Source organism: Perissodus microlepis, chromosome 14, assembly GCF_051167445.1.
Source record: "Perissodus microlepis isolate ML-2025 ecotype Zambia chromosome 14, ASM5116744v1, whole genome shotgun sequence".
Classification (NCBI taxonomy): domain Eukaryota; kingdom Metazoa; phylum Chordata; class Actinopteri; order Cichliformes; family Cichlidae; genus Perissodus; species Perissodus microlepis.
In genome coordinates this window covers 17,224,106-17,246,897 of record NC_140474.1, presented here as the reverse complement: position 1 = coordinate 17,246,897, position 22,792 = coordinate 17,224,106, and the positions used below count along the sequence as shown (strand labels likewise).

The following is a 22,792-nucleotide window of genomic DNA, read 5'->3' as shown; positions in this document are numbered from 1 at the left end:
TGCTAATTTTCTTTCTTGTTCCCTTTTAGGTGTCGGAGTTTCTGTCAGCAATCAAGGCTTTTATAGAGAACATGAAGCAGAAAGAATAGGTTGTCCTCACCCCTGAGGCTAAATAAAAACTTGCTACACACGTCTTCACAGCATGTTGCAAGGGATACATTTGTGCGTGCAAAGTGTGCACATGCGAAGTGAGTGTGGAGCCAGACACAATAAAGGAGAATACATGGGAGGGGGCACTTCTTTTTCTGAGGATTTGAGGGAGATAGGTTATGTAGGTCCCTTTTACTCTCTCCCTCTTTCTGTCACTCTCGCTCAGACTGAGTGAGAAACACCATCTCTCTGCCTGACTCTTCATACCAGTGTGGGCTTCTGTGTAGGCTGCAATACGACATTTGTTACTAGAGATTTAAGAGCTGTGGCAAGAAAGAAAAGGCGTGAAGCAGGGGGGGGGGGAAAGGGTAACGGTGATAGCTAGAAAATAACCTAATTTGCTCAAGTGAAGAGATACCACACAGGGATTTTCTAAGTGCCTCCAATTTGCACAGGTAAGATGCTTTATCTCTATCTACTCTCTTGTTGCATGCACTGACATTTACAAATACAGATTCACACAAGTAAAGAAACGGATAAAAACATATAGTGTTTTTTTTACTAATGTTTATAGAAATGTTTATTTTTTATTAGATTTATTTTTGATTGTTTTTAATTAAGGAGTGCGTATAAATATAAGGTGTCTTAGTCTTATTTGCTAAAAATCAGAACTTCTAATTCTAATAGTTGTTTGCTGTCATTTAAAAAAATTTTTAGATTTTATTAGCATATATATTTTATAAATATCTTCATGAAGCAGTCATCACAGAGGGAACATACTGGACAAAGTCATTGGAACTCTCTGTGAAAAGGGGCTCAAATGCTGTACTAACGTAGTCACTTAATAACGCTGTCATTAAAGTGGGTCTCTTTAGGATGATCGGCAATTAAGACCATTGGTCAGGTTTGAAAGAAGTCTGGCAAACAGTGTTTATAGGGGAGAATGAGGCAAATTGCAAGGCATAGAGGGAAGGCATCTGTGGCAAGGCGCATCAGTGCTTATTAGTCCTGAAAGCCAGCCATCAAATCTGAATCATTATTGTATAATCTGGTATATTTTTCATCACGCGCACTATTTCTGCAGGCTGTGGGGTACTTGGTGTATTTCATACTTCTGACTGCATACACATGTTAGAACAAAGTGTCTGTGCTCTATTTAGTAATCATTTAAGGGTGTTCAGGTGCAAACTAGAAATGTTTCCATTTTATAAAATACAGTAGTTTTGATGACATTTCTATGAATTTACTTATGACGTTATTTACTTATTGATTTTACATCAAGGGATTTTTACAAAACAAAGATAGAAATTATCCACATAACACAAAAACACACAGTCCAGGGTCTCATATTGAATGTACTCGTGCAAAACACCAATAAAGATTTAGAGCCAACTATAATTTTGAACTGCTATGGAATCAAACTCATTTCTCTTGGGCATGACAAATTTACAATGATGATAACTTGCAGAAATACAATTACAAACTTTCTGGATAAAACACACAAAAAATAGGTATGTGTATATCTTTAACCATAGAATACAAGATATGTCATTTATGGTCAATCAAAGTAAAAAACTGAAGGTATTAAATTAGAGATGCACCTACTTACCAAACATCGACATCTTCCAATACATGCTGATTGCTGTGCAGCAAGTGTCATCGTCGTGGGTGAAGAGGTAAAAAATGTACTGTACTGAATTTTTCAGTGATGTGACTTCATTTTTGTGTTGCTTATTTTGGGAATCCAGCTCACACTACTGAATTTGTATTCATTCAAGTTTGCATAATGCTCGTATGTATCCAGAGCAAAACAGAGGAATTAATTTTTTGCAACAAAAAAACTAAATAAATAATAAAAATTAGATGAAAAAAAACCCATCATCAGCACTGGCGTTCTCTAAACATGAGTGTAGGCACATAAATTCACAATCTGTGGAAAAAAAAATCTGGTACTCCATGGCATCTGCAGCACTTTGCATCTCTGTGCATGTCTAATTGAATAGAGATGCAGAGTGGTTGGTGCACACTGCCACAATTACCTAGCCAAATACTGAACAGTACTAGATTTTTAAGTTAAAACACACGCATGTGCGCGCAAATACACGAAGACCACAAAATCAGGAACTAAAATTCTTCTTGCGTGAATGTGGAAACAGCCAATATGAGCCTGGATAAAGAATTTCACAATGTGTGGATTTTGGAAAAATAAAAAATGCTGAGCTAAACACTACTACGTGATCGCAAACAAGACCACAAAATTGGGAAATTAAACTGATGAAAGTCCTTGCATGAATGTGGCAATAGAATAGCCAGATAGGAAGAATCTGTTTTGTTGGCTATAACATGCTCTAAATGCTTTCTTCTAAAAAGATCTTCTTAACTGGAAAGAAATGGTTACGTCTTTTAGTTTTAATTCATCTTACCATTAGGTATAAGTGTTAATTTTTCTGCCCCTTGCAATCACTGAATGTTTATGTGTGTGTGTCTGGACAAGTCTTAAGTTGTTCCTAGACAGAGCCAATACTATTAGACAGGCTCTGACCTCTCTTAATTAAAGGGTCAGAAGGTCATAAACATTTAGGAGTCAATCATTAGCCCTGCAGACTAAGAAAGACAGTAATGCTGCTGTTTATAATTCCACTGTTACTGTCTTGAGGATGTTTTAAGATAGGATCTAGCTTAGACTTTCACAACAGCACCAGTTCACACAGAACGTCTTGTGTGTAGAGACAAAAATATGCCATCCAAAGTTGTTAGTCCAGCAGTCGCTGAGGTGTCTGCACTGGAATCATCAGCAGGCAATAATGTCGTCCAGGAGCAAGCTTACATTCTCAATTCAAATAATGAGGGACACCATTAAGCTACCTCATCAGAATTTCATAGACTGAACCTTGACCTCATTTGTGTCTCATATTTGTCCAACCTCTGCCTCTTTTTCTCTCAGGATGCCTCAGCAGCCTCAGAATGACAGAAATACAAGAGTTTTATCAGTTTTGCCGGGTCAGGAAATGTCAGTAGAGTCAGAGAGGCCACAAAAAGGTCAACGTAAAGAAAAATAAGGACAAGAGAGCAGACAAACTGGGGTGCGAGAGAGTCTAAAGGAGTTGCTCTTCCTGTTTTGCATTTTGAGGGTTCTCAATTCCCATCACGCTTCACAAATTAGCTGCAGGGTCTGGATGGCTTCCACAAAGGCCATGGCAACAGTGTTACTAGGCAAGGGTAGATTTCTTTCAAGCTGTCAGATAAGGTAGATAGAGTGAGGCCAGATGGGATGAGAAAACATATTCCTGCTCTTGATTATTGGCACGTGCAGAACAAATTTGTAAATGTAACACAGAGCGGTCTGCCAGCGAGTCTAGCAAGCTCCAAAGTGGCGAATGCTGCTAAGCAAGTGATGGTACTAACAGGTTCTGAATTTAACATGGAAAATTGTCAAACATACTGAGTGAACTGACTGATTCACTAGAGTGGATCTTTCTACTAACGATTGTATCAACAGTCTGAAACATTTGTTCTCTGTGGGAAGGGACAGATAGCTCAGATGTGCTCCCACCTTTCAGAGCTCGGCCTTAATTAAAATACTGATATTTTATTGTGTTCTTTATTCTTTATACAAAAGCCTGAGAGGCAGATTCCATCTTGAGGATCTTAGCATTCTACAGCAGCTTCGCCATGGGCTTAATTTCAGCCTGACTGGGATCATGGCCCTTTGAAAAATTGTCAGACAGGATTTAATATCAGTGGCAAAAAGTGACTCATAAACTGTGATTTCTTTTGGCTGTGATGGTGAATCTTTTACTTATGGGTGTGTGTGCACTGCAGAAATAAGAATTTTTGCAAAATTTTTTAAAGCTGGTACAAGTAATACATGCTCTGGAAAGGTCACACATGTCAGCCTATAATCTTCTGCTCATATTGAATTGGTCTGACACCTATTGACTGGAAAGCATCAACCCATTCAGCTGCACAAACTGCACTGCAAGAACAAGCATTTGATATGTTTGCTTCTGGGGATGTCAGTGCTACTAGTCTGGATTGCCACGAATTTTGTACTCCAATTTTAAATTTTCCTTTTGTGTTACCATCATGTTTAGGAAGTCTCTCCAAAACTATTGGATGGGCTTCCACTGAACTTGAGATGAATGCCTTTCGGTGGATGAAGTGAATTCTATTTTTAAGTTGCTCCTGATTGCATTGCTCCATTAACTTTCTCACTCACTCATCTCGCTGTGAGTGGTCAGCAAGTCTTAAGTGTTCTTTAAGTGCAAGTCCATAACATGCCTCACAAATTTGCATTACATTATGTGTGAACACAGAGTTAGGAAAGGAGCAATAGATAAAAGTATGCTAAATGTTTTACCCCCATATATACTGTTTAAATGCAGTTGCTGCAGACTACAGTAAGAATAAAAGACTGAAAAATTCATTATTCATAGATTACTGAGTAGAATTTCAATCAGCTACCAGATGTTTAAACTTCCGTCTTGTTCAGGGAAAACCTTAAGTTTATCCAGGCACCTTCCTGGAAAACAAATAAAATGTATGACACATAAATATTTGGGTTAGTGTTCTGAATGGTAATGTGTTTCCCTGTACAAAACACAGAAGGAGGCTGATGCTTTGTTTTTGTTCCTTTGTGAAAGCTCTGTCCTGACTGGTGTGCATGGTCTCCTGGAACACTTTACACTCAGTATCCACAGCAAACAATTAAGTTGGAACTGGGCATGTTGTTTTTGTTAGTAGATGAAGACCAGTCTATTACAAGTCATGATCTGCTTAAAAAAACTTAAGGGAACAATTGACTCATATGTCACATTTTAAAGAAAGAAATAGTCAAGTTGAAAATCTTTACTGATAAAGACAATGTAATTTATTGAGAGCAATAAGATGTCACTGGAAATACAAAATCATCAACCTTTTGAGAGAAAGATTCAAAATCATTCCAAAAAGCTAAAAATGAAAATCACTGGGAATTAAATCAATGAAATGATTTGCTTCATAATGTGGCTCAGTGGGGTTTGCGGCCCCCATAAACAACAGATGGTCTATGGATGCACTGATACATCCCACAGGTTCTGAGTTGGATTCGGGGCTGGGCAACGTGAGGGCCAGTCAATGGCATCAATGCCTTCATCATCCAGTAACAGCCTACACGCTCTAGCCACAAATGGCCAGCTCATGTCCTGCCAGGGCCCACATTACCAGCACATGTTCTGACAGAGGGTCTGAGGTTACCGTTGACTAACACTTCCTACATCTAGGCTATTCCCCAAGGACATCCTACCCCATATGATCATTGACCCACTGTCAAACCTAGATTAGGCTGCATGTGATATACCACTCAGATCATGACAGCATTACATAAGTAGAAGAAATTCATTTTATTACTTCACCGAGGAGACATGCAAAACAAGCAAGCTGTCAGTAGAGCATCACTGAGCACAGACTCTTCACCAACCATGCATTTGGATTATTTGCTCTTCAGTTCAATTCAGTTTAATTCAATTGCTAAATAGACTGAGTGTCAGGGGCCTGGGTCTGTGATCCACAATTGTGAGTTTATTTTGTATGTTTGATTTCTTATAATATATTGTTATAATGTTCTTGTGTTATTTTTAGTTAAATGTTAGGGTTTTGTTGAATTTTACTTTAGTTTATGTTTCATCTATGTTTCCTTGTTTATGAGTCTGTCCTGTCCTCTGTGTTTAACTTTTAGTTATGCTTGTGCTTGCGTTGCCCTTATCTGTTCTCATGTGTCTCTCCTTGTGTTTCATGTCTCCGCAGTCTGTCTTGTGTTTCATTTTTGCATGTTCCATGTTGTCAAGCTACCTTTCTGTGTATTTAAGTCCTCTGTCTCCCTCTGTTCAGAGTTGGTGTCACAGCTAACGGAGTGAGCTGTGTGGAGGAATTAAATGGGGATCCAAGCGCAGGCACTTGCTGCGATGCGAAGGTGGTTTATTGTAAAATAAAGCACAAGGTGAAAAAATGGTAAAACGGAACTAAAGCTAATCTATACTGGGACAAACTAAACTACAGAACAGCAAACCTGAACATGAAGGTGGACAGCAGGGAAAACACACAGAAAATATACAGTAGATTCACAGACAAACCAGCAACCAGTACACGAGTAGACGCGACTTAAATACACACAGAAGAACACAGGGAGATTACAAACAGGTGGGGAGCGCAGCTGGAAGTAATTGAGAAGACAAGCCAGGGGAAGCAAAACTGAATACACTCACATGAGACATGGACCTTCACAATAAAACAGGAAACAAGAAACAATTCACAAGGACGCAGACTTGACACTGAACTAAACCTACACTAAACACGAGACACAAAACCTAAGAACTAAACCCTTAACCAGAATAAACTGAAACAGACTAAATAATAATAATCATCAAAGCCCAAGAATATAACCCAAAATACAAAATCAAACCAAAACATAAAAATTTTAAAATGCTGGGTCAAAATGACCCAGAACCGTGACAGTTGGTTCATCTGGTCATCTTGCTTCATGTCACGTCAGGTCTCAGGATGTTTCCAGCTCCTGTTCAGGTCCATGTTCTCATTTCATGTTCTAGTTTTCATGTTTAGTTTGCTTTGGTTATGTCCCTGTTCGCCTTGCCTTGTTTTGTGTTCGTGTATTCAGCCTAATAAATGGCTCCCTTTGTGTTACACTTAGTTTTCCTCTCTTCTGTGTCTGCTTTTGGGTCCGCTTTGTAAACATCCCCGCTGCCCGGCCTTAACATTGAGCCTTATATAAAAGCAGATATTTGCACATAAAAAATACACCTTACAGGTCTCAGATTGCTTTGTCAGCAAAATAAATGTCCTCAACATGAGCATTGATTTAATCCTTATATACTGTTCAGGTCAAATTTGATCAAATTTGATATAAGACAGCAGCAAAAATGCATAAATTTTATCCTTTTATCCTGAAATTTGATTACTTGTTTTTGATGAAAAAAGAAAATATTTCACAATTGCATGCCTTTGTTTTGTGTATTTCTTATTCAACGCATTTTCTACCATTGCTTTGAAAGCACACACTAGTTTGCAATTAATAGAAAACAAAAATGTTTTGTGCTCTCAGTGTTAATTAATCTTGAATTAATATTGACATTTACAGATGTCAGTTATCAGGATTTTTTGTGCTACAGAAGCAGAGGAGAGTGTTTATTGGTTATAATGTAATGATACATGGTTGGGGCTGGGCACAGTATATTGCCCATATGCTGTTGCCAGTGAGTTCACATATAGTGGGTTGGTGTGTTAATGTCTCCTAAAAACATGACTCACCGTGTGTCAGGCAGTTCTGTTTCCTGTTCACCTAGCACAGCTACAGTTTGCGTTACCTACTGGATGTCATGTCCAGTTTACTCAGGCTGGTGTGCTGTTTCCTGAATTTTAGGAGTTACTGTTGGCATATGGCTGGTGGTGAAGACACCAAACCTCTGATCCTCTGCTTAGTAATGTTTCGTTTCATCTGAGCTCGCTGGATCCTCTGGTATTTAATTTAATTTGGCATAATGTGCTTTCTTTTGCTCAACATAGTACATAGTACTCTGTAATTGTTCCTCAAAAGCTCATGTTGCAATGGAGGACTCAGATTCTCTCTCTACTATGTTAAGCCTTTACTGCACATTTTCTCCCATTCGCAAGATCACAATATGCATTAGATCTCCCCAGTACAAGTGCCTTTTTGCCAAACCCACAATGCTCTGACATGAGGACTATGTCAAAAGGTGAAAGAACTGTACTCTAGCTCCTTTCATCACAGTATGAAAGTTTTACTCTTGCTGTAGACCTTTGGATATTTTTGGATGCAATGTCATAATCTGCTTTCATTTGTTGTTGCCACTTTTGAGGATATTGCAGTTGAGAGTTACACTCTTCCGCATCATTAATCGCAAAAAATAAGATCAACTGGCAGATGGTGATTTGTATCATAAAGCAAATAAAAGGGAGAGTACTCAGGCGCTTCACTGGTTGTGCAGTTATGGGTGTGTACAACTTTGTTTACATAGCCACTGTAATTTCCCTTTTTTCCTTATACAAAGTCCACGGCATTGATAGCATGATCCAATTAAATCTTTCTGTTGCGTTCCACTCTGAGTGACAAGAAGTTGTTTGTTAATTTGCAATGCTTTAATCTTTCTGCACCTGCCCGAATAGCTGGTTCTCAAATTCTTCACCATCTGGTCTTTTTTTTTAGCAGGAAAGCCAAAGGATAAAGAAAAAAAGGGAGAACATATCAATTATAAATCCTTGTATGGTTTCCACCCAGACGTCTTCAGGTGGGGGACATGGGATATGGCAGGGTCCTGAAACTGCACTTGCAAGAACTCAGTCTGTGTTATTTTTATATCTGGCTCGCTTTGTGCAGTTATCTCTTGAATGTGTAGGCTAATAGCTGTAATAGCTGAGATCAAGTCCAAGTGCTTTTGAGTCTAAACTGCACTAAGTATGGAACCTAATATTTCAGGGGAGCACTGTTCTTTACATGCACAGCCCATACTCACAGATTTACAGGACAGGAAGTCTGCATCTGTACAGAATGTCAGAGTTCTGTTAAAATCACACAGCTCAGTCAACCAGTGATGCCCTGTGACTTCAGTTTAGCTGTGCTCAACACATAAGTGACAGAGTTATTATCACTGCCTCTAAACTGTCTGTAACAGCCCATTTGAGTGCTAGAAATACCAGATGGCAATAGCTGTAATGGAAAAAAGGCTGCTGGTCCTATACAAGTTCATGGGAAAATAGCCTCCTTTCTTGACCTCTGTAATTGCACTGCTGCCAAATTCATAGTCTTAGTCTGTTTTTTTTTTCACACTGAATAAAAAATATAATTGATTTTGTAAATCTTGGTCATTCAATGCTTCAAATGGGAGAATTAGCCGTAGCATTGTCCACTAGTTCTTTGGCTAAGCCTTCAAAATCACGAGTCATTTTTCTGTTTCATTCAATATCTCCTCATAGACACTAATACTGGTCATTGTACTATGTACATACTCACTGTTACTGGAACTGGAATCTCATCAGCCCTATTATTTTAGCCTTTGGATCATAAAGTTTAAGGTTAGTCTTGATACACACTGATAAGGGGATTTCTCACCCACTGGCAGCTTTCATATCCAGCAACCCTTCTTTACAAACAAGGCATTTTCAGCTGTACCATTTGTGTTTCGTGTAAGGCTTGTATGAGTTAGACAGTCGTTCCTTTTGTTTTGTGACTGGGGATTTTTTAATACTCCTTCTCTCACTTTGTGGGGACTTACATGAGTGCTGGGGGAGCTAAGCTTTGGTTTTGGGTCATTTTGGGACTTTTTTGCTTTTTTTTTTTGAGGTCATGACATGTCCCTTATTCATAAAGTCTTTCAGCTACCCGACAGGTTCTGTATCCTTCTCTGCACCTTTTTACCTAGTGTACATCACCACCAAATATGATCACTTTGATCCTGATGACAGACCTCCTTAAAGGCACCTTAGTTTTCTTTGGATTTTCTCTCACACTGGATATTTGCAACAGTGATCTGTAAACTCCCTGACTGCAATATTACCTTCCTCTTTTTTGTAAATACCCAGTTTTATTTAGTTAGTTATCTAAACAGGTTTCATTAGAAAATTATTTTCTTTTTACTCTGTGCCATATTTTCAAACCTGCTCTATACGTAGTTCTTTGTATGTGGCTTTAATCTTTAGAGCCCTCTCACTTTCATTGTACAAAGCAACAGTAATCCAGCACTACTGCTCTCATTCTGCAGCTCCACCCTCATCTCAGCCCTGACATCATCATTTGACAAGCTTGCCGTGATGGAGTGGAGGTCCTGGCTTTGAACTAAGTCGTTAATATACTTTCAGAGCAGACTGGGCACGCTGACGTGCAAACAGAACTTTCTGACACAGATCAACCACATGGATGAGGAAGTTACACTACTTACTTGGTCCATGCACACATTAGTCAGTTGTTGTCATGTGCGCTGTTGGTAAAGCTGCACAGACTCTCTTTAACTCCCACACCTTGTGCTGTCTACTTCACTCGCTTCTTCTGCAGAATTGGCAGTAATGTGTCGTTGACAGCTTATTCTGGCCCCTCACGGCAACTAAAATAATGTGTAAACAGAATAATAAATAAATAAATAAAGCTTTATACGAAAAAGCACATTGGCAGATATTTGGGCGTAAAAGAAAACACACTTTACAGGTGCCACACATGTGGTGTAAGGTTTACCACGGTGTCTCCAGATTCTTTTATAGCTGTGTTCAGTGTGGACCTGCTCCCATCTGTGGGGCATCAGAGGTGCCAGTTCTGGTGTTCTCTGGCAAATGGCTCTGCCATTCAGACTGCATGGTGCTAGACTATCACACTAAAGGATTATGGGCCTTCATGCCACCCTAACGGAGTCTAATTTTGGTAAAAAGCATCCACAAAAGCAGCCTACTGGAGGTCATTTTGTAGGTCTCTGGCAATATTTGCTCTCTTCCTCGCTGTACAAAGAAAGAGCTATGGTTCCACTGCTGACTCAGTCCCCATGTACAATCCCTTCCAGCTCTTCTTGTGCAAAGCCTTGTCTCGTAGTTTTTTCCTGCCAGGCATGAGAGTGACCTGGGTGACAAAGAAAATGTTTGTGTTACAGCATGTATGGATGTGCCGTTCTTGGGCAACTGGGCAAAATGTGCAATCAGAATGGGCTGCAGTACCATCTTATGCTACCTTTAGTGCAATGCATACTAACAAGAAAAAAACAGACCCCGAGATGGATAAAGAGAGAGCAATGATCTGTGGCCACCACCCACTAAAATCTATATGTTTTGGGGCATTTTCTTGCTCTTACCCTCCTGTGCACCAATTCTCACATTTAATTCATCACAGCAGGTGAAATGATGAATCAGATTCCTAACTGGACAGATTGATATCCCTTTGATGATTAAGTATAATTTGTATTTTTAAACACAGATTAGTTCAAGAAAATATCTTTAAAGTCAAATGTCAGCGTTATATTGTAAATTCTCATATGTAACGCATGGATAAGTTTCCTTGATAGCCAAGGACGCAGCCAAAACAAAGCCTTTATAGATGCTGACTGAAAATGCCAATTCAAATAGCACATTAGATATGATGGTGGTTTCCACAGCTCCAGTTTAATCAGGACAAAACATGCTATACTCATCTTTCTGCTGTCCTAAGGTATTTTTTTCAGATCAATTTAAATCAGTACTTTACTTCTTACTCCAATGGCAAAAACAAGACAGTTAAATGTCAAAAGTTAAAGTTCTGGAGGAAGTGTTGAGTCTCATTCAGTGTAGCCTGATAGTCTTTTAGAGAAAAAGTAATGTAACTGATAAGACATGCTGCAATACAAGCCTGTCCAGACACGACAGTTCACTCTGCCACTGAGGAAATTACTCTGAAAAAAAATTAAACAACTTGTGAATTCACTGTATTAAGTTATATCAAGACTGGCAATATGCTAAGGAGAAAATTACAGACTATATAAGCTTATAGACATTCAGTATTTCAACTTTAAATTATTTTCAGCATTATTTTCCATATCTATTCTCACTTAGAAATCTGACTGTTCTCACAGTGCATTAGACCAGTTGATTGAGCCCAAAATATATTTACAGGCAAGAATAAATAATATTTTTAGGTTGACCATGTGCTCACGGGAAGCTGCAACTTCTGAAAGTAGCAAGTTGCCTATTTGAATTCTTGAAGTTCAGTAATGTATGGCAATGTATAGAACTCCATGTGAATTATCTATTGATTTTTTTCTTATATTAATGTGTGCTTTAGCTGCATCTGGTATTATTTGAGGGAGAAAAAAACAAAAATGTAACAAAAAAATCCTTTGGTTGAAAGGAAATCCATTTGACCGACAGTATAAATATAATGAATACTGATCTGTGGATAAAGGTCGCAATTTTGATTTCAAAAGAAAGAGAAGCTGACATTAACAGAAATTATTCACAGACATCTGAAAATTATTTCAAGTGCAGGCAGTGGTTTAGTCTGAGCTGTAGCAGCAATTTGCTGTTTTATTAACTGCCAAAGCTAAAAGGCCACACGATGATGAGGAGCAGCTATTCCAGCCTGGTACTGCATGAGAATGTGATCTGCAGGTTGTGGAGAAACTCATATTCTGAAATTGTGTTGACAGAGACAAAATAAAAACAAAATGCCAATAATCAAATTCAGGCTTCTAATTTATTTAAGTAGTCTCCAGGCTTCTTGAAGGGCATCCAAAGCTCTTCATTGGATGTTGGATACATTTTGTTGTGTTTTCTGTCAACCTGATCCCACACTGCTTCAAAAATGTTGAAGTCTCAGGGGAGGCCAATCTATGACTAATAGTGTTCACTGAGTGTTTTTCTGTCCAGGTGTGCTTTTATGGTATTGGCAATAAAAGCATACCTGGATCATTTTCAAAAGCATTTGGGATAATTTTCATGCTGAGCAATGAAGCTAGCTTTCCAAATGTTATTGCATGGTGGATCAAAAGCTGATGTTACTTTTCCACATTCATAATCCCTTTCATTTTGACAAGATCCTCAACACCACTGACTGAAATGCAGTTACAAACCATGACAGAGCCTCCACCATGCTTTACAGATGGCTGTAGACACTCACTGTTGACCTCCCCTGACCTCCTTCCTGCATACCAAAAACAATCTGAACCAATAATTTCAAATTTGTATTCAACCTATAAGACCTGTTACCACTGACTTTCAGTCTAATTCTTGTTTAATTTGGTATACTTCAGCCTTTTCTCCCTGTTTCCCTTCTTCAAGAATGGCTTCTTAAAAGCCACAGGTGCTCTGAGACCATTTCTGATGAGGCTTTGGTGAACAGTAGATGGCTCAATTTAAAGGCTAGATGCATGTCTCAAGTCCTGTGTTAGATTCTTTGATGGATTTTTCCTGTTTCTTCATGAAATAAATTTAATGTACTGTTCATTTGCTCTTTGGCAGTCTCCTTGTTTGTGCAATAATATTCTTTTACACATGTCAAACTGTGTTATTATTTCTAAAATCAAAGAAACAAAAAGAAACTGAAACAAACTGTGTTTTAGCAGTAACAAAGGGCGTAAAGATATAATTAAAAATTGGCTCTTTGATAAGTTTTCATTATGTGTAGACACAACACTAGTTCCCTTGTTTGGTTAGGCCTTTTTTATGTAATGTTTGAATCATTCAAAGATCAGTGTTAAGTGGCTTAACACACAAAATAAAAACAGTCCTCTATAAATGAACAGGTATAAGAACTGGACTGAGAAAAAAGTAGCCAATGTAAAAACAATGTTTTTTGTTTCTGAGAAAAATTTGATCCACATATGAGGACATATGTTTAAAATTTTGATAGAACGGTGGCAGCATGATGTCCTCGTAAGTGGATATCCCTCCCTTGTAGAGCAGAATTTATTATTTTGGTCTAGACATCCCAAAATGTGATGTCCACATATGTGGACGCCAGGTCCTAGGATGTTAAGATTTGTCATGAATGCATACACACATACACAGAATCCCAAGGTGAAAAGACCATTAAGCACAGTTGTAATACCCAGTATTATATATGTTATTATTACCCTGAATGATGATCATACCTTGAGTGACATATTCCTGAAACCAGTCCCGAGATGTCTGGGCATGTCCGTGCACCCTGTTGTGTAGTAAATTGTTATTAGATTAAAAACACCCTCATATTACCACTCATCTATCCATAACAATCACAGATTAATGATTTATCTAAGACATAAAATTCATGCAAAATAAAGTTTTAGAGGTGTACATAGTCATTTCTTCTTTATGATCTTTTTGGTCTGTGGATAATCCGCTTCTAATGACTGCATTTGGGCTAGCGGTGCCTAGAACTGGGAGTTGTCAGTTATTCGAAGGGAAAGGAAGGTGTATAATATTCTAGCGCATGATACATTACATTGAAAAAAAATCCAAGGTGATGGAAAAAAAAGTCCATCACCTTAGATGGCTCACTGGATAGTAAATCTTTTAAATCATTTCTCAAAAGAAGCCATTTATTCTCAAACCTCATACACAAGAAAGTAACTTAGACATTATTCATTTCTTCCTATAACAGTTTCAGAAGAATTATGCAGGTGAGTTTTTAGTATCCTGATTCATGCACAAAATAAATCAAATCTCTGCACTGGCATGAAGATCATGAACTATGAGTCTGATGACATATTTGCTAAGGTGAATCAGATCCACCATTTTTAACTGCTGTCACAGATAAGCACCTTCGTGGCACTTAGAACTAAGAGATAATATACAGGAGTACACGTTAGATCAAGATCCATCACTAACAGGTGACTTTTGGATCAAAACAACATATTAGTCAATGTGGTGAAATGAGAAGCTGAAAAGCCACAAGACATACCTCATTCACATTAAAGATTCAGTATGCAACAAGGTCATCTAGCTTACTAACATGCAGAGTATCTACATATCTACATTCTGTGTTCAGGGTTACGTGGGATTCTCCACGATTTGTTTTTAGAATTGAACAAACCTCTTGGATGAGAAGTGAAACATCTTCACAAATGTAAAGGAGTCCTGGTGCCTTTTTTCAGTCTCAATAGACTTTCAAGGAAGAGAGTGATACAACAGAGCTGTGGTTGTACAGTAAAGTTATAAAGGAACCAACGTTTGTTATGGTTTTAGTCAACTTTCCAAACATAACTGAGTTAATATGCCATTATCAGAATGGGAAGTTGCATTTTACATATGCAGCTAGCAACACTGAAAACCTGCATTGAAAAAACTCTCTATCAACACTATTTATATTACACATACTTCGCCACTGGAGAAATTGTTCCTATAAACTTGCTGCAAACATAAAGTTATTTAGGTTAATGAATTTTTACCCATTATAATTGAATTATGTCACTTCAGCGTTATTATGTTGTCAGTCTACTGGATCCCTGAAGACTACAAAAATCAATGGCTGATTTTCCATGCAGTATTTATTGGATAACTGTTGATGGTGTCTTTTTTAAGGCTGGCGTGCAGAGACATGGATGTCTTCATGGATAAGGATTTCAGTATGACTGGCAACACAAGTCATGAAACATCACGAGCAAGAATAGAAGGAAACAAAGACCAAGGACTCAACCACAGCGACCCCTTGGACATGTTCATAGGCATAGAGCTCCTTCAGCGATACAAGCCTCTCTTCCTGCCTCTGTACTGCCTTGTAGTGGTAGTAGCTGTTGTTGGAAACTCCTTCCTTTTGGCTTGCATCCTGGCTGACAAGAAACTCCACAATGCCACCAACGTTTTCATCGGTAACTTAGCAGCAGGTGACCTGTTGATGTGTTTGACTTGTGTTCCGCTGACAGTGTCTTACGCCTTCGACAGCCATGGCTGGGCTTTTGGAAGACCTTTCTGCCATTTGGTTCCCTTGCTGCAGTGTGCCACAGTCTTTGCATCAGTGCTTTCACTCACTGCTATTGCTGTGGACCGCTATATTGTTGTAGGTAAGGGACTTGACATTACCATTACTGATTAGCAGTAATTTACTGTACGTTCAAAAGTTAATCTTACTATATTCCAAAATGTGTTTTCTGTAATGCGAAATGCAAATTGACCACTCAGATTTAGTCTCCTGATAATGAGATGACCGAGCTAAAATAATTAGAGACTTCTCTAATTTTTACACACTTCTATACATGGCCACTTTAATTTCGGTATGAAATAACATCCTTATTGTTTTTACCTAATATATACTATATCTGTATTTTTTCCTTGTCTCAGCTCATCCAGTACGGAGGAGGATTTCTGTGTGGGGTTGTGGTGCAGTGACTTTGGGTGTCTGGCTTTTATCTTTGGCCCTGGCCGCACCTCCATCTTACTACACAGACTACCTGGACCTGCGGCCCACGGGCATTGACCTGGTAGTGTGTGAAGAATTCTGGCCAAATAGTGGCAATCTGCGGCTTCTCTACTCTTGCTTCATTTTAATAACCTCATATATGATCCCACTGCTGTCAGTTAGCGTATCCTACTGTGCCATTACTATCAGTTTGAAGCGCTATTCAGTGCCTGGGGAGCCATCAAACAGTCAGCAGCGCTGGAGCCAAAGGAGGAAGAAGACTTTCTCTCTGCTGGTGGCCTCAGTGCTGGCCTTTGCCCTGTGTTGGCTGCCTCTCCAGGTGATTCAAGACATTGATGAATTCTAACCATTACACCATTAATCCTTATCTATAGGCATTAGACAAAGAAAGTAACATTTTTCTATATGTATCTGTTCTAAACTCATAACCTCAATAGCAGCAAAATGATGCAAAACTGCAGGTTTAACTACTATTAGGATTAGGGATGGGTACCGGTATCCGGTGCCATGATGGCACCGGTTCTGACATAAACGGTAGTAACCAGACCGAAAAGCAGCGCACATTTCGGTGCTTTATTTCGGTGCTTTTTTTTCCTGAGCTGTGATACACTTTAGATTCTAGCCAATCATTTTACGTTTCCGAGGATAGTAGGCGGGTCCAGGTACGTACGTTCTTTTAGAGCAGAGCTACAGATTAAAAATGCCCAAGGCGAAGAGGTCAAAAGTCTGGCTGTACTTCACAGCAAAAGATGCAAACTCAGCAGCAACAAGTGCTTTAAGCTGATACTGTGATACTGTCAAAGGAGGTAACACCTCAAATCCGATGAAACACCTGGCGACGCATAGCGTTTTTTTTAAAAGCCGAGAAATGCGCCGTATTTGATAGCTTGCTGCGAGACCTCACACCGAGCACATCTACTGCGGGTGGGTTGCCAGTTATCGGACCCGGAGCAACATCCCCCAAGAACCCGAAAAATAGAGTCCTGGCCCCTAGCCCTGCCAGTGTAGCAGAAATGATGACGGATGATGATGGCAGCAGCAGCCGTTCTTCTCTGCGTGAGTAGCTTAATGTTGTTCGTGTGTAATTTACGTTGAGTAGGCTCACCACGTTATTACATTAATGCATGTAAGGTGAACTAGCAAACATCATCATAGCTACATGCGGCTGTCTTCTTGTTTGATGGCAGATGCTCCCTTCACCCTGGCCAAAAAGGCTAAAATGACCAAAGAAAAAGTGGAAAACAGTTAAACATGAGAGGTTTTTGGACAAAGTTTGTGTTTTTTCCATTGTTTAAGCACTGCTTCCAGCCAAGAGTGATACCATATATGCCCCATAGCTGCAGAAAAGGCTAACATTGTTATCTTTTTACAAAAAAACAGCTGAACATGAGAGGTTTTTGGACCAATTTTGTGTTCTCCATTCTTTAAGCACCGGCACCGTTTCAAAAGTACCGGTTTGGCACCGGTATCGGATAAAAACCTAAACGATACCCATCCCTAATTAGGATGATTCAATTTTATGCATCATTAACTATGGAAACCCAACATCAGATATTTGTGTCCACAAAGCCAATATTATGTCCACAATGAGCCATGTAAAAGGCTAACAGATTAGGATTTCATTGTCACATTATTGAACTGGAAGGAAAAGTTGACACTGCAATACGGCTGCAAACACTCAGAGCCTTGTTTCACTAAAAGCACTTTGCATGCACTGCTTAAATGCAGATCGTAAGTGTTGGTAGAGTCGCATTTCTAAAGCCAATGTTGCATGCAAATTGCAGATAAATTCGTGGCTTCTGCAAGGCTCCTTCATGACTTAGGAGAAGGGTATTTGTCATGGCTAGTGAAACGTGTCCAAATGAGTCAAAAGTGAAATGATCTGGTTTTATAAATTGCAGTTGGCATGTTGCAAATCCTGCTGCTAAACACCAAAACTTAACTTGTGACGTGGAATGATTTAGTATTAGCGTTCAACCAAATCTAATTATGCTGGCAAATTTCACATTTCTGAAATCCATTACCACAGTTCAAGCTGCCTTCTAATTTGTGATTTTCTAGGCAGAAAGAGAGGAGCAGCTTGGTCAGATTTTTCAAAAATGTTCCTAATAGTTTAAGAAGTCAGTGCTGATTCGATGCAATAACAACTATTTCCATTGTGTTTTGTAGGTGCTGAACCTGTTGCTGGACTTGGACCCGGACTTCCATATTATGGGCAAGCGCTACATAAATGTCTTACAAGTATGTTGCCACTTAGTGGCTATGAGTTCTGCATGTTACAACCCTTTCATTTATGCCTCACTGCACAGCAAGGTGCGAATGCACCTCAAAGGTTATCTCTGTCCTTGCCACAACCACCAGAGAAGGATGGTGGAGAGATCCAGGAGTTGAACCCAAAATGCGACTGTAGCAGCTCTTGATATGCAGAGCCCATTCTTATCCGCACCTGCACCCTGCACCCCAGCATGAGCGTTAATGTCTGAGACATCCAGGAGAATACAATGAGGCTGTTCAAAATTTATTTAAACCATTTTCTTCATGCTTTACCAGCATGTTGTGACGTCATGGCATTTAGTCCTTTCTTGTAGCATCTCCAAAGGCAGTGCTAAAAAAAAAACAACTAAAAAAAACACTGCTTACAAAAAAATCCAATGATGGTAAAGAAAAAGAAGACCAGTGAAGAGTCCACTGGGATCCCTGTGTTGTGCTTAGATGGCAGTGCTGCAGAGGCTAAGCAGACGCTGCAGCTTTGAAAAGGCCAGCGGGGGTATAAACAGTATTCAGCTGTAGCAGACTTGTGCTTGAGGCTGAGATCATGGGTGTTAACTCTGGTTACATGGACCGGTTTGCTTAAACATTAAACACTTGACTTCAGGGAGCTGACCGTACAGTGAACTCCTCAAACCAGACATGGATCAGGAAAATACATGTGATGGTTTTATGTTGTCCACAGAACTGAATGTCATTCAATTATTTACATATATTATTGGATAACAAATTGCTGGCTATTTTTAGGTTTATAAAACGTAATTAGGTGGTACAGTCTAAGTGTGTTGTATGTGTAATTAAATATATATTTGTGTTTTTGCATACATGCTGTATGCAGTCTCTTCATTTTCTGCAGGTCAAAACCACAGTATATGCAATAATGATAAAAATGCATCTTACTGTATATGACACCTTGCAGCAGTATTGGAAATCGTCTTCAATTACATCTTATCAATACCAAATTAATAAAGGATTTACTTGAGTGAGAGCTCATAGTTAAATGTTAAGTGCTCTGGCTCTACCTGACAAAAGAGACTGGCACAATAATTAATTATTAGATAATTAAAGCACAGACAAAAACAATAACTGTAAAGCATTACTCTGCTGATGCCGTTCTCATTGACTTGCCGTCAAGTATGATTAATGCTTTCATAGGCTGGGTATGAAGACTCACCAGAGGACATGCTAATGTGCTCTAAATTGCAAGCAAGCAGAATTAATTTGGTTCATTCGGTTAATTAGAAAGCTAAAATTTTCATTGATGCTAATTTCTGTCTATGTAGATCTGTCTAGAGCTCTCTATTTGGACAGATAAATGAATAAACAGACAGATAGATAGATAGATAGATAGATAGATAGATAGATAGATAGATAGAGTGCATCAAATGCAACAAAAAGGGTAAAATGTCCATCAACAAATCTAATCAGCCCATTCAAAAATAGCAAACACCATTTGCTCAAACATATCCAGTGAACCTTTAGTGCAAACTAATGAGCCACAGCTCCCCAGCTAATGCTCGCTGATGCCAACTGTCACCTTTTAACAATCAAATTACTTTGCTGTCTGTTGCTTGGCAGCTTGGTTGGCTTTTGTCTCTAAGTAAACCTTGAGACTGCATTCACCCCTACTCAATTGGATTTTTGTCCTGATGCTTTTTTCTGAAAGGGTTTAAAATAGTTATTGTTGTTAAAAGTGATTTTGTTTGTTTGTTTGCTTGTTTGTATTTTTTTAACTGAATTTCATCTCTTTCCGCCAAATGCCCTACCGCTACACATAATAGACACTTGCAGATCCCACCCCCACTCTGTGTGTTGATGGCAGCAATGTTCCTTTCCTGAATGTATTTACGTCATTGTCAATGTAAACTTTGGTTATATAGATGATAAGACAGTACTTCATCAGATGTGGACATGGGTTTCCCCACTAAAAATCTATTATTTTAATGAGTGTTCCACAACAAAAGAATATTAAAAAATATACCCTTGCCAACCATAAAGATACCTTCATAACGTATCAGTGTGAAAGTGTGAATAGTATGAGTCATTTCAAGTATTCTCTTGTAAACTGTAAATTATGCTGGTAAGCTATGAGTGTGCAAAAGCTGCTAACATTTCCACTTTATTTATCTGTGACTAAGTCAATGAAGAAAAAAAGACACTGAACTGTGGCTTTATATGTTAATTTCATTTACTGAACAACCATGCATGTGCAAGCAGAGTAATGGGTGGAAAACCAGGTCTTATGTATTTAAGCCAATTTCAAAAATTCCATGTTTTGGTTGTTGTTTTTTGCTATTGTTGAATTAAAAAAAAAGACCATTTCTGTGCCATTTCTCACAACTATGTACTTCAACATGTTGTACATTATAAAATAACAGCCTGAAATGCGGTGAAGTGAACTATGGTAAGGCTCATTGGATGATGTTTGTTTGTTCATAGAATCAATACATTAGAACTGACAGTAATATTAACACACACACACACACACACTTGACCATATTTTTCAGACCCTAAGGCGCACCGAGTTAAAAGGCGCATTAAGCAAAACAAAACAGTCAGATAAGTCAAACTTTACTCAACTCATTCTTCTTGTTTCCTCCACTTCCGTACCATTAATTCATTAATCTTGAATTCTCTCGCAGCTGCTCTATTCCTATGTTGTTGCAGTATATTAATGACTAACCTTGTCTTGTGGATGGGTTATCTCAGTTGTTCTCCTGACTGAAATTTGGTCCGTTTACAGCATCCTGCCATGCGATTGCATTTGTCTATAACCATCGGGAACCCTCACGTTAACTTTTATCGAGTGGAAAAAAGTTAGCGTTCATCCTCCAGTTTCACTGTTTATGTTATGCTAACATAGCTGTGTTGCTATCAATCACGTAGCACATCATTATATACCAACTAACCCAACTTCAGTAACCCTACAAACGTCACTGCTGTTTAGTTTTCTGTCGTCATTTATGTTGGAAGTGATAGCAGAGCTGTACGTTTAAATTTTTTCAGAAATCTCTCAGTCAGAACATGGCATATCATGTTTAGGTGGAAACTAGCGAGCTAACTTCCTGCTAACTTCTAACGCCGTTAAATTAATAAAATTCTGTTTTCATGAAGGCCTGGATGTTAAACTTAATTGTTACACCTGGTAAAGCAGCAACGCTGATCATTTTATTAAAGATGAAAGAATTTAGACAGTTTGTAACTCTCAGTGATGCCGCAGTGTTCGTTTGACTTTGGGACCTGAAAAGGACGGAGTTTTGGACCCAGATTACTCCGCGAGGCTCCTGACTACTGCAGCCGTAATGCTCCAAGAATCCATTAGCAGTGTGGCTTCATAGCTTACCAAAGTCGTACTAAAACATTTTTTGACAGATTTTTGAGCATTTTTTGACAGATTGTATCACATAAAATCAGTTCGAGGTCAATAAGCACAACCAGAATTCATACATAAGGTGCACCAGATTATAAGGCACACTGTCGATTTTTGAGAAAATTAAAGGATTTTAAGAGCGCCTTACAGTGCGGAAAATATGGTAAAAGTGTGTATTTTTTAGTAAGTATAGTTAGTCATTAACAAATTTGCATTTTTTGTATGACTATTTTTGTACTTACTGCAAAAGACTCCTGTGAAAAACTAAGTATACCCCATGATTCAATATCTTGCAGAACCTCATTTGCAGCAACTTGAAGTAAAGTTTAATGAATGTCTTAAATTTGCATGTGCTTTCTCCTGTCCCTTTTTCACATGATCGTACACGCTTGATGTTTTCTTAGGTACACATACAACAAGCTCATGGGCACCAGTCCTAGACCTCTGCCATGTACTCTACCTTTACACAAATTTCTACTTTTTGTCTTTTCATCCACTGACACTGCTACTAGAGTGTTCTTTTGTGAATACTTTTGCTAATTGACATCACGTATTGTTTTCTTTCGTAAGTTCTCTGTATGTGACCAAGTTGTTTTTCTGTGTCTCAGTGAACAAAACTTTGTGTATTGATCTTCTGTTGCTGTGGTCATTTTTGTTGTGCATCACTGTGGTTGGACATAATTAATCCAGTTTCTGCAAAACATTTTAGCATGCCGTGTAGTGACACTTGGGAAACTTTCAGTCTAGCCATGATGTGATTTAGAGAAAGTCCCTTTTCCTTCAGAATGACAATTGGACACTTGAAACTTTCACTGAGTTCTAATGTTTCTCCATTACCGCACTGCCACTTAGACATTGCTGTTGTTTCCTCTTTTACTTATACATCTCTTACGCCATGTATCCACAGTTGTTGACTTGCTGATTTGGGCTATTTTTCTCAGCACTGTCTCATAACATCTGTGTCACATTAGTCAATCAGTAGATTAGACAGACAGATAAATTGTAGTTAAATACTTCACAATTCCTCTTTTCGGTCTTTCTGTTTCATGAGGCATAGATAATTCTAAGTTCAATGCACATCCTAATTGGCTACAACATAGTGCACATAGTATTAGTGCACTAAAAACCGTTACTGGGCTTTGCTAAATTATACAGCTACAGTTAACTTATACATCACCACTGCTCTGTTGCGTTGCTCTGCTGCACTA

At 38.6% G+C, this 22,792-nt stretch overlaps 1 protein-coding gene across 2 annotated transcripts in view; it reads left to right on the top strand.

Annotated features, from left to right (window-relative positions):
* The first annotated feature begins 218 nt into the window (after positions 1-218).
* LOC146373763 (prolactin-releasing peptide receptor) overlaps positions 219-22,792 on the top strand; it is a 31,717-nt gene continuing 9,143 nt past the window's right edge. Inside the window, exons 1-4 of one of the 2 annotated variants that reach the window (XM_084950834.1) lie at positions 219-545; positions 15,112-15,590; positions 15,868-16,265; positions 18,116-18,187. In XM_084950834.1, coding sequence (XP_084806960.1) covers positions 15,128-15,590; positions 15,868-16,265; positions 18,116-18,187 — 933 coding nt within the window. In that variant the 5' untranslated portion in view covers positions 219-545; positions 15,112-15,127. Of the gene's footprint in view, positions 546-15,111; positions 15,591-15,867; positions 16,266-18,115; positions 21,932-22,792 lie in introns of those variants that run through there. The other variant, XM_084950833.1, reaches the window with a different exon arrangement.